The 12,918-nt window shown below is 45.1% G+C and overlaps 1 protein-coding gene across 1 annotated transcript in view; it reads right to left on the bottom strand.

The window, feature by feature from the left end:
• The window catches only part of LOC101835886 (deleted in malignant brain tumors 1 protein-like), a 121,941-nt gene that overhangs the window by 48,052 nt on the left and 60,971 nt on the right, over positions 1 to 12,918 (bottom strand). The window contains 10 exon segments of the mRNA XM_040731272.1: positions 251 to 565; positions 1,991 to 2,035; positions 3,214 to 3,525; positions 4,352 to 4,390; positions 5,240 to 5,290; positions 6,864 to 7,175; positions 7,789 to 8,006; positions 9,684 to 9,837; positions 11,517 to 11,549; positions 12,293 to 12,604. Of these exon segments, the coding sequence (XP_040587206.1) occupies positions 251 to 565; positions 1,991 to 2,035; positions 3,214 to 3,525; positions 4,352 to 4,390; positions 5,240 to 5,290; positions 6,864 to 7,175; positions 7,789 to 8,006; positions 9,684 to 9,837; positions 11,517 to 11,549; positions 12,293 to 12,604 (1,791 nt within the window).

Genomic DNA, 12,918 nt, shown 5'->3' on the forward strand with positions numbered 1-12,918 from the left:
TATATTATTGCTTAGAGGACATATATATATATGGCCCAGAAAACAGGCTGGGGCAATAGACAATGGACCCTTATTTCCTGACACTAGGGTGACGAATGTTATTGGCTGTTGGAGTGCCAAGGGTGCTTGAGAAGCATGGAACTCTTGGTGCCAGACAAGTTCTTCGCAGCAGGGACCCTGTGTCCTTCTGTGTGGTTCTACCTAGTTTGTTTCTTGGTAGGAAAATGAAGGTCCAGCAGAGACCGAGTACCTGAACAGATGGCTCCTGCATCCTCATGGTGATCACAGTTGTGCACAGACAGACCGAGGTGGCGGCAGTACCCTAGGTTGGTCTCTGTGCCCAAGCACCTCACATCATCTAGGAAGATAGGGCCAGAGCCATCGCCAAACAGGCTGCTCCTGGGGGCTGCCAGGGCCACCCCACAGCCCAGTTGTCGACATACCACTTGGGCAGCCTGTATGCCCCAAAGATCATCACACACAGACCCCCAGGTCCCGTTGAAGAAGACTTCTACGCGGCCCTCACACTGGCTTCTCCCGTTGACCAGTCTCACCAGCTGCAGATCTGCAGGAACCAAGAGAAAAGTCAGCTCAGGGTCCTTCAGTGCTCAGAGAGAACAGTGCATCAAGACAGAGAATCTTGAAGGGCTTTGCTGACGTGGGAGACCTACACATACAGAGAAACACATATGACCACTTTCTGTCCTGGAAATTTAATGTGTTTCTATCTGTGCTGGATTGTCACCCCGTGAGAATGGAGGCCACAGACTAGCATTGAGGAAGATGTATCTAAAAATGCCATGCTTCCACAGAGCAGTTTCCTTAGTCCTCTTTTTACCTTTTCTTTTAAGATGAGAGTCTCACTAGTTTTCCTAGACTGGCTAGACCTCACTCCCAGGCAGACTTGGAACATGCAATCCCCTTGCCTTAGTCTCTCTAGCAGCTGGGGTTTCCAGTTCTTTGCCACCAGGTTCAGGGCTCACTTTTTTAAGGAACATTTTTCATAAAGTTGCTTTTCCCCAAACTGAAAACAACGCATCTGCAGACTGAGAGTTTAGACCGTATTTCTAACCTGGTTCCCTCAGATGTGATGTAATTTACAAAATAAAATTAGTTGTTCATTACTTGAATCTAGAAAACATAAAACGTGTCTATCAGAGATGCAGCATCCTGAGGCAAGGTGGGGGAATCAACCAGGGAAAAGACCCTCTGACCTGAAACTGATGTAGTCGATTCTCAGAGTCTGAACCCTCAGAACTGGGTTGGGCTCTTTTCAAGAACTGACTAGAACACAATGTGGAGCCTGGCCGCTGAACATCAGATTCTGCAACTGAGATGGGTGGGTAAATTGGTTCTATTCTTGAAAAAAACCCACAATAGGAGAAGTTACATGTCACAAGTTTTAATGAGCTTCTTTGCCATGTAGGCCATGGAAATAATGAATAATGTTCTCTCTCTCCCTCTTCCTCTGTCTCCCCATTCTTCCCCCCTCACTCTCTCTGTGCGTGTGCATGTGCATGTGCGTGTACGTGTGCATGTGCGTGTGTGTGTGCATGTGTGTGTGTGCATGTGTGTGCGTGTGTGTGCGTTGCATGTGCGTGTGCGTGTGCATGTGTGTGTGTGTGTGTGTCCATCTGTCTGCATGAGCTTGCATGCACCTGTATTAGATGTCACCCCAGGTTTATTCTTCAGGATGCCTTCTACCTTGTGCCTTTGAGAATATAAAGTCTCTTATGTTTTATCTGGAACTGGCAGATTTGGCTTTGACTGGCTGGCCAGAAATCCCCAGGTAGCTTCTGTCTCCACTTGTCCCAAACTGGGATTACAAGCATGTGCCACCATACCTTGGTTCTGAGGACTGAACCAGATCCCTGGGCTTGCACGGCCAGCACTCTACCTATTGAGTTGTCTTCCCAGCCTTGTGTGTTTCAGTTCTGATAGTCACAAATGCCTCAGAACAGAGTCCCAGACTGTAAGAGTAGCGAAGTACCTATTGGTCGGAAACCATGTGGATGTTCCTCAGGAGCTGAAGTGGCTGTACAGGTAAGAATGGGAGGGAAAGTCATCATAAATACATCCTAGGCAAATAAGAGGCAAATTCATATCCTTAAGTGTCACCTAAATCATATAGGTGGGTTTGCCTTTAAGCAACCCTGCTGGGTAGCTGATCAGATCATTTCCATTTAAAATATGGCAATGGCTCACGCATGTGTGTGCACCAGTCTGTATAAGAATGAGACATTAAGTTCATGATGTGACTGTGAGGCCATGGCCTCATAGCTGGGCCTCACTGCCAAGGCATCCGTTTCATCCCAGTTCCTGAGTGTAGGCTGCAGATCGAGAAGGAGGCCCTGACTCCGGGTTCATCTGCCTCTAGGACCACCTGGCCTCCTTGACCTCCCAAAGCCTCTGCTGTATGAACATCAAAACCTGGTATCATAGTTTCCTGCTGAAATGTGGTATTCGTGTGCAGAAGAGATGGCACTCTAATATGTTAACATCCAAAACGCCTTTCCTCTGGGTGCGTGGCAGGCCCCCAAGGACTAGGGGACAGCAGTCTAGCTCTCGGAGAATCATAAAAAAATGAAAACACAGAAAAGAGACCCACTGTAGCAACCCTTTTGGTAAATTCTAGTCACCAGGCAGGAAATACAGTATCCACCAACTCATAGATACCTGGATGTCCGGCAGTTGCAGAATCTACAGAGAGAAGGGAAACATGAGATGGCCGATATTAGAAACTATGACGGTGAAGTGACCTGAAGAGCATGTCCTTTGTTTAATTGCAGTAGAAGGAAGCTGAGTGTGAGCAATTATTCCTAAGCATCTGAGGCTATCCCCTCTGCTGTGGGCTTTCATTTAACTAAAAACACAGGCACATGTTTCTGGTAGAATTAATCTTAGTAACAAAAATCAAACAGCTAGGAATGTTGTATAATTTATTGTGTCTTAGATGTTCAGCTAAGTATTGTGTGTGGGTTGTCTTGGTAATGCCTGGCAACTCTATGATGTTATTACTATTATTGTCTTTATTTTACGGCCAATTAATCAGACCCTCAGTTTGAAATCAGGTACCCCAAGTATTGCAAGCATAGCTTTTAGTGTTGGCAAAGAAACCCACTGTCCTGCTTGTGGAGGCAGGTTCAAAGTGTGCCAGCATTCGGGTTTGGCTTCGGAAGTTCTACAGCTGGGCTAAGATGGGCCTTCTCTCACCTGCACAGATGACACCAGCGTCTTCCTGGTGCCCACAGTTGTGAGTGAGCCAGTTGCTGTGAGGGCACTGTGCCAGGGAAGACTCCCTTCCTGTGCAGTTGACATCATCAAGGATGATGCTGCCTGACCCAGGGCTAAAACTGGTCCCTGGCAAGGCAGATAACGCTGGACCACAGCCAAGCTGTCTGCAGACCACGTGGGCATCCTCTATGGACCAGTTGTCATCACACACGGTCCCCCAGGTGTTGGCATAGTACACTTCAACTCGGCCTTCACACGTGCTTGTACCATTCACCAGCCGCAGGTCCAGGCCTTGGTGGGTAATCCAAGAACAATCCCCTTGAGGGTTCATTCTCAAAAACTGTCAGAAATAGCTGTTATTTCCTGGGAGTCATGCATTGACAGTCAGGGATGGCAAACCCACTTCCCTTCCATTTCATTTCAAATCAATTAAAGTCTTGTCCTTGGTACCACTTCATGTGTTTTCAAGATTGTGTTTGGTAAAGACATGATTATTTCTTGGCCAGTTGGACCAGGAACTTGCCCTGTGGTCCCTTTACTGAAAGCTGAAAATCTTAGTTTCTGGTATTCATGAAGTTTCCTTTTTTCATGAAGAGCTGTGATAACTGGTGTGTGTGTGTGTGTGTGTGTGTGTGTGTGTGTGTGTGCACACATACACTGATTAAAAGATGGCAGCAGCAGACACCAGGATCAAGTATGTCCCATGTGTCAAGGTGTTCCAGGGAATGAGAAGGGCAGTCATTGCATGCTGATGCCCATATTCAAAGTTTGTTGTTTTAGAAGAGAATAAAAGGTCATAAGACAGCCACGATTAGTTACTAGGTAGGGCTGGGTAGGGATAACAAGGCACCCTGAGCCTTAATGGAAGCCAGCCTCCACACCAACTCCATGCAAATTATTCTTGCTTCTTGCAGTATTTTTTAGTCCCAGATTTTCTAGATGGGGCAGGCATTTCCAGTCCTCCTTTCAGCAGTAGCCATTAATAGGACCAGCCTAGCTGGGGGTTGAAGTGGGAATAGACAGTGTGTTCAGTAGGAATGCTTCTCCTCCAACAATGCTGGGATCTGGGTTCAAACACCACAAAGGAAAAGCAACTGAGCAGAGAAGAAAAGGTTACCTGCTGATGTGGACATCTCTGGATGCTTTACTGATGATGCTGAAGATGGATAGAAAGCAAAGAAAGAAAGAAAGAAAGAAAATTACACAACATCTTTGTTACGCGTCAAGCATCTTCAACTCTTGGTCAATTTCTAGTGGATTTCTACCTTTGGGGCTATCTACAGACATCTAATCCCATCTCTTCCAGTACATTTCTCTGTAAAGAGTAATCCTTCCATCTCTCAAGCAACAGGTACACGGTAAATAAAACTGCTTTTATAAGTTCAAGAAAATCAGAGCCCACAGCTTACAGATATTTTTAAATGGATACAGATTAAAGATAATAAAGCATCCTTTGAGGAGCTCTGACGCCAGAATAACCCAGGCTTATGTTTCCTGTAAAGGCTTGGGGTCTTTCTTTCTCCCAGTTCGTCTCTGCGTGTTGAGTTTTGCTTTTAAAGGCCTGCCTGAATTTGAAATGTGGCAACCTCTGGACCCCAAAGATCCAGCAGAAAATGAAAAAGTTAATGCTTCTGCCTTCTTCATTCTCAGTTCTGCCAGGAAGAAAGTAGTGTGCAGAGGGAAATGCTCACAGTGCTCTGGTCTTAGGAGTCAGAAGATAATGGCTGATACCTACACAGCATGTTCCACCACATGCAAAGCACTGTGCCAACCCCTCCCTCCGCACTAGGAAAGTCACCCAATCCCAACATATCCTGAGGATACAAATGCCACCATCCACCCACCTCGTCTACAGGAGGAAGCGGACTCTTGAAATAGTTCAGAGATTTGCTAGAATTCGTGATGATGAAGACAGGGTGTTTGGCCCCTAAGTCATAACCCTCCTTCCCAGTGTAACTTTGCCAATGCAGGTTACAGCCAATCAATCAAGAACAACTCACATTACCTGAAATCATATCACTCACAGGAAATGGCGGTGCTGGGTGAGACAGAGAGGCTATGAAAGACACAAGCAAAGTGGGGGGGTCATCACCTCACCTCTCTTCATCCTTTTTAAACCTCACAGGTAAGCCTGATTATTCGAATTATTTGCTTCGGGGAGAAATCAAAGTCATATGTATCCCACCTGCACATCTAAGAGTGATCCCAAGCCACCACCTGAGCGTCTGGATTCCCAGGTTCATTCTGTCCTGATAATGGATACTGTCTTATAAACTGTGACCACAGTGATAGTCACCTATATGAAGTATCTGTCTTGCTAGTTGGTTTGGTTTTATAATTCTTATTTTTAATGAATTAATCAGTTGATCAATTAGACACAAGATCCCATGTAGTTCAGGCTAGCCTTGAACTTTGCTGTCAGCTTGCTGTGTAGCTGTCATATGGGTACTAGGAACTGAACCTTAATCCTCTGGGAGAGCAGTCAGTGTTCTTAAGCATTTAGCCATACCCAGGCCCTACCAAATTTAAAAAAAGGATTTCTGATGCTGACAATGGTTTCACTGTCACTGTGTGTGGTGATTTGAGCGAGAATGGCTCTCATGGGCTCATATATATGAGTGCTTCATCCCTAACTGGTGGAACTGTTTGGGAAGGATTAGAAAGTGTAGTTTTTTTTTCTTTTTCTTTTTTTGGTTTTATGAGACAAGGTTTCTCTGTATTGTTTTGGAGGCTGTCAGTCCAGCCTGTCCTCGAACTCACAGAGAAAGTGTAGTTTTTTTATTAATTTATTTTTATTTGCATTCCAATCCCTGTTCCCCTCCCTCCTATCCTCCCACTCCCCCTACTCCCCCCTCTCATCTGTTCCTCAGAGAGGGTAAGGCCTCCCCTAGGAAGTCTACTAAGTCTGTCCCATCATCTATTTGGGGCAGGACCAAGGCACCTCTCCACTCCCCACCCCACATGCCTGTGTCTAGATTAGCAAGGTATCTGTTCATATAGAATGGGCTTCCACTAAGTCAGTTTGTGCCTTAGAGTTAGATCTTGGACTCACTGCCAGTGGCCTCATAAATTGTCCCTGCTGCACCATTGTCACCTATATTAAGGGAGGAAGTGTAGCTTTTTGAAGGAGGTGTGTCCCTGGGGACAGGCTCTGAAGTTTGAAAAGGCTAAGAAATCCGCAGTTAGTTAAATCTGCTTCTGTGTGGATAAAGATGTGAGTTCTCAGCTACTGCACCAGCACCATGCCTGCCTGCATTCTGCCATGTTCCTCACCGTGATGGTCAAGGACTCTATCCCTCTGGAACCAAGAGCCTCAAATGAAATGCCTCCTTTTATAAGTTATCTTGGTCATAGGTGTTTTACCATAGCAATATAAAAGTAACTAAGACACTGTGTTAAAGTGTGGTCTATTCACAGCATGTGGCCATGGCCCTCTGTTTAAGCTAATGAATTTGGAACTCACATAAAGAGTCAGATTAAGGGAAATGATTGTGAAAATCACAGCTTGAATAGCAAGTGGGTATGCTGGGAACAGTGACCTGGGACTGTTCTAGATTCCTTTCCTGCTTTATGTGTGGTGGGACAGGAAGTTTGCAGAACTGGATAGTCTTGTTCAGAATCCAGCCCACCTGAGCAGATGACACCAGCGTCCTCATGGTGGCCACAGTTGTGGGCAAACCAGCCACCGTGCAGACATTGCCACAGTCTGGCCTCCGTTCCCATGCACTCCACATCATCCAGGACAATGGGGCCGAGGCCTCGTTCAAAATGTGCTCGGCCAATGGCTGCCACAGCTCCACCACAGCCCAGCTGCCGGCACACTACCTGGGCGTCTCTCAGGTCCCAGCTGTCATCACACACTGTGCCCCAGCTGCTATTGTAGTAGAGCTCCACACGTCCCTCACATGGGTGGCTGCCATTGGCTAGTCTGAGTGCCACATCTGGAAAATCAGACAAGCTGGGTCACCACCCTGAAGTTCCCCTTTGTTGATGAGTGTCTGAAGGGAAGGAGGACATGTTCTCTGGCTTGGCTAACTTTGAGGGCTTAGCCATTACACTGGGGCGGGTACCTTATGGGTTAAAGCTGGCTGCTGAGCACCTTGGAGTTGATACAAATGTGATATTTGACCCGGAGGATGTTAACACCCCCTCCACACACACCCCAAGTTAATTTTATATTTCACAGAACTCAAAGATGGCTCTCAAACTCCTTCGATAAAGTGACAATAGTGAGTATGTAAATACTGTCGCTCTACCATTTGTGAACTCATTATTAACATAGTTTTGAATAAAATAAGTTCTAACATAGGGCTGGCTGAGTCTCGTTTCTCCTAACAGTTCATAGACCTCTAATCTCAGAAGATGTGCGCATCCAAGTCCAGAGCAATATACTCAGCATTAAGCTTCTCCAATTTACATCCCAGGGGCTGTAAGTGACAAGAAGCTTGGGAAGCGCTCTCAGATCCCTCCCACCCAACTGACTGAATGTCGGTCCATCTGAGTTCAGTGCCGCTACCAAGCAGGACGGGTGACTGAAATGAAGAAAGGACCTACCTGTGTCTTTCTCATCCTGCAACAGAGACTCATAAGATGCATAGAATCCTATGTTGGTGACAATGTCGTCACTGTGGAACACCACGCTCATGTGGCTGGAAGAAGAGGTAAATACTGGGATTGTTTCTGAGCAGAATCTCCCCAGTGAAAATGATTCACTTTGTGGGCCATCAAAAATCTCGATGAAGTCATAAGGGCAGCCGTAGAAGTTTTCTATCCTGTGGATGACATGGCATCATTCAAACTCCTTTCCTTGTCCCTTTTCTCCAGAAGTGACTTCCCAGATGGCTGCAGCAAAGTTCAGGCAAAGCAACTGCAAACCCACACCTCTTCCCACAGATCGAAAGAAAGCCTGGTCCTACTGGTGTGGGCAAATGTACCCTTCTATTTTCTAATATTCTTAAGTTTTATATTGACAAAAAAGTGTTTTCACACAAGATGTTCTGGTCACATTTTCTTCCCTCACAGCTCCTCCCCACTTGCCCAACTCCACGCCACCCCTTCTTTCTCCCTTTAAAAGCAACACACACACACACACACACACACACACACACACACACACACACACACATACACACACACACACACACACACACTGGAACTCAAAATACACAAGCAAAACACCAATAAGACAAAAAATTAATACCCCAAACAAAGCAATTTGAGGCAAAAGTCTACAAAATACCATTAAATTCATTTTCTTTTAACTTGCTAAAGTTTTAATCCAATAGTATCTTTTTGGTGTTTACTATAAGCTCATAGAACATAATTTATGTGATAATGATAGTTTATGGCAAGAAGGAAACTCTTCCATTCCCACTAATCCCCAGACTTTCTCCCTCTTTCAAGAAGCAGGTCTTTTTCCTTCCAATGTTGTCAGATTTGGCAGTTGTCCACTGTTTTCTTGCATCTCATTCTGTACAGTAGTCACTTAGTTTGTGATAGTAACACTTGGCCGTACCAAAAATCTGACTAGCAGACCTCCTGCTAGTGGGCAAGTAGATTAATCACACTCTCTTTGTACTCACAGGATAAATTCCTTTTGGTTAAGATTACTAGGCACTTCAAGGCACAGCTCATTTGGGAGAATTATAGCTTCTTAATATTTTATATAATATCTGTACATGCTTGTACTGTGTGCATCCAGACCTTCCCAATTCCTTCCCTTCCAATTTCTCCACTAGCTCCCTCTCTAACTTCACATGTTCTCCTTTTTAAACTTTATTTTTGCCTATTTGTTTGAGACAGGTTTCACAGTGTAGCCCTGGCTGGCCTGGAACTCGCAGAGATCTGCCCGCCTTGAATGCCGGGATAAAAGGCATATGCCATCACATTCATTTTTATTTTAAACTTCCTGCCCACTGAATCCATTCAGTGCTTTGTGTATGTGCATGGGTGTAGGACCTTCGACAGGAGTTGAGCAGCATCCCTCAGTGCCAGCATCCCTGAGGAAAAGTGGCTTTCAGGGCTGAAGAGATAGCTCAGTGGTTAACACTAGCTGGTCTTCCAGAGGTCCTGAGTTCAACTCCCAGAACCAAGTGGTGGCTCACAACCATCTGAAGTGAGATCTGGCACCCTATTCTGGCCTACAGTGTTGCATGTGGACAGAACACTGCATACATAATAAATAAATAAAATATATAAAAAGAAAAGTGACTCTCAGTCTCCTAGTAGGCATAAATTGCCAATAGCTTCTCAGATAGGGGTGGGACTTTATCAGCCCCTCCCTCATGTATGCTGGGATTTTGGCTGGCTTGATATTATGCAGGTCTTGTGCATGAAGTTCATCTGTCATGAGTTCATGTGTGCACTATTACGTCTGGCAAAAAGGTAGTAAAACTGATGTATACACAGACAAGTAATGACAACTGTATAAGCAGAAAATATTTACTCACTTGACCACTTCAAAGGTAAGTCTGATGTGAGCGCTGGTATCCACTTGTATGTCCCAGGTACACACCACATTGGTGGGGTATTTTTTAGGATACCAAGGACTGGAGAAAGAGCCTGAACTATTTGTGAGCGAACCACCACACTGGACATCTTCATCTGTAAAAAGGTGAGGAAACCCCATGAGGAGACACCAACGTCGGATGCTTTGTGCTTTGTTTGCTTTTAGCAAGGTCAAGAGGAGAACAATGAGAGCAGCAGAGGAAAACAAGCTGAGTGTAGGGGAACACACCTACAATCCCAGCACCAGGAAGGCTGAGCCAGGATCTCAGATGTGAAGCTAGGATTGTGGGCATGTACCATATTGACTTGTTTTATACAGTGCTAGGGACTGAACCCAGGGCTCCCTGTGTGCTAGACAAGCTCTCTTCCAACTGAGCCACATCCCCAGCCGCAGCAACAACCTTTTGACAGATAAAGATTATTCCCTTTGTGATGGAGAAATGACAATACCTATAACTGAACAGGCCTCATGAACCCAGGTGCCCAGGGAGGTTTACATGCGCAAACCCAGTATACTGTGCTGTAGAACAGCTCATATTAGAACAGTGGTTCTCAACCTGTGGGTTGTGACCCCCACAGCAGTCACAATTCAGATATTCTGCATATCAGATATTTATGATTCATAATAGTAGCAAAATTACAGTTTTGAGGTAGCAACTAAATAATTTTATGGTTTGGGGTCACCACAACTTGAATAACTGTATTAAAGGGTAGCAGCATTAGGAAGGTTGAGGATCCTGAATTGACTTTATTAAAAGAAATAATTGGGAAGCTATTATCTTAGTTCCCACACAAGCAAACCAAAGTCAACTCATTGTAGATTATCATAACCAATTAGAAACTGCCAACTCACCTCTAACTAGGAGCTTCTCACTCTAATGATCCAAAGGAAGACATTTGCTTCACCAAGCAAACATTGGCCTTGCCTCCAACTTTGCCCTATGAAAGCCTGTCCTCTGAGTGAATCCCAAATAACTCCAGTTTGCAGCTGCTTAATTAAAAATGGCTATCTGATAAAAAATAAATTCTTTAAAGTTTTAATGTGTCAAACTGATCTTTTAATAATTACATACAAATTGGAGCTAAAATCAAGACCAAGATTAATTATCCAATTAGTGCCAAACTCTTGGATTTGGTGTGTGATTAGCTATAGACTCCTATGTAGCAGCTTTTTACATATTAAAAAGAGAAAGGGCATCAGCTAGATACAGAATGAGTTAAAGTGGAAAGACACACATACACAAAAGGAGCTGCCGTACCTGTCACGAAGCCACCAGTGGAGTCTATGAAAATACACAGAAAAAAGGTCATGATCAAGAATTTGTATCCATATTTAATTTTTTCTTAAAATACTAGACTACTGACCTTCAGAAGCATGTATTCCCCTGTGCCCAGTGAACAGAGATGGCCCTGACTCATAGGAGTCTGCAAATTTGTATCTCAAGAATATGGACAGGGACCATTGCAGGCAACCTGGGATTTCCGGTTCCTTGTTCTATCTAGAATCTCATGACATGACCATCACTGCCGGCAGTTGGTCCAAGAGATTTAATCTCTGGTGAATCTGAACCCTTCCCTTACTTGTTCTTATCTTCTCACCCTCTGCAGCATTCAGTCCCACCATGTTGCCAACAGTAATAGGTGTTAGTTAGTTCCTTTGCGAATTAGAAATAGAGTACTTGGGCCAGCCTCTCCAGTCTCAGAACTTGAATAGTAGCTGGGATTCTCACCCACAAGGGCCCTGACAACTGAATGGATGTATTGACAAACAGTACCTGCTGGTCTTCTACTTGGTGTGTCATCAATACCTATTCAAAGACAAATGTGAGGGTGAGAGACAGATTAAACAAGGTGGTCACATGACTCCCCATAAAAATCAGGCACTTTGCTTAGGATCAGACATGCTCTCTTCTGGACCATTGGAAAACTAGAATTAAAACTCAACCAGGCTAGTGAAGGAATCAGTGAGCCAGAGTGAGGGAGCACACTATGCCCTTGTGGTTCAGGTACATCTTGGTGTTTGTTTGATTTGGCCAGTTACTGGGCCAACAGAGCCTCTGTAACAGAGATAAGCCCGGTCTTTAACCCAGAGCCTTATCCAGGCAATACTTAGAGAACATGGTCATACATGTGGTGTTGGTTATGCCTTTGAGGGTTTGATCAGCTGAGTACAGATTCTAGAGTCTCTACTGGAAGCTGTGGATATGAATTGAAAATTCAGATACACTGGTTGTAGTATAGTTCGGCATTCACAGAACACTTGGTGGATACTGGATTGTTACCCGCACCCAGGCATGCTAGGCCACACATAAGATGTCTGCTAATACTGGCCATTTATATAATTGCTAGTTTCCAGGTGTGACTCTGAGCCCTTTACAGATGCTGGAATCTAAGATAGAAAACTACCTGTTAAGTAAATTGACTTAAAAATTGGCTTAAATCCCAGAGCTCATTGCTGACTGCTTGCCTGGTGGCATTGACATCTCCTTTCCCAATGGCTGGGGGCTGGCAAACCTCTGTCTCTGAGATGTGATGCAGCCATGCCACTCACCTGAGCAGACCACGCTGGCATCCTCATGGTGCCCACAGTTGTGGGAGAACCATCCGTGATGTGTGCATTGCCACACCTTGGCCTCATCCCCCATGCACTGCACATCGTCCAGCATGATATGGCCCACGCCGCCATCAAAGTAGCTCTCAGCTGGGGCTGACATGGCCTTACCACAGCCAAGCTGCTGGCATACCACCTTGGCGTCTGTCAGGTCCCAGCTGTCATCACACACTGTGCCCCAGGTACCATTGTAAAAGATCTCTACTCGGCCCTCACACCTGTGACTGCCATTCACCAGTCTCAAGGCCATACCTGGGAATGGGAAAATATGTGCTTCTGAGATATGACAATGTCCTCATAGTCTAGGATCATCTGAAGACTGGAAAAATGTTCTCCGTGTTGGACCCTTGGAGTGGCCCTGTGACATGATTCCCTAAAACAGTCTTGCTTTATGTCTGCTGAAGAGCAATTGATGCCTATTAATTTTTTAAAATCCCCCCCCCGTGTGTGTGTGTGTGTGTGTGTGTGTGTGTGTGTGTGTGTGTGTGAATGTAGACACATGTGTAGAGGTCAGAGGACACCTTTGCTTGTTGGGGAGCCAGGCTTCTTCATCCCACCAGACTAGC

This window comes from Mesocricetus auratus, unplaced genomic scaffold (genome assembly GCF_017639785.1).
Source record: "Mesocricetus auratus isolate SY011 unplaced genomic scaffold, BCM_Maur_2.0 Super-Scaffold_4256, whole genome shotgun sequence".
NCBI lineage: Eukaryota > Metazoa > Chordata > Mammalia > Rodentia > Cricetidae > Mesocricetus > Mesocricetus auratus.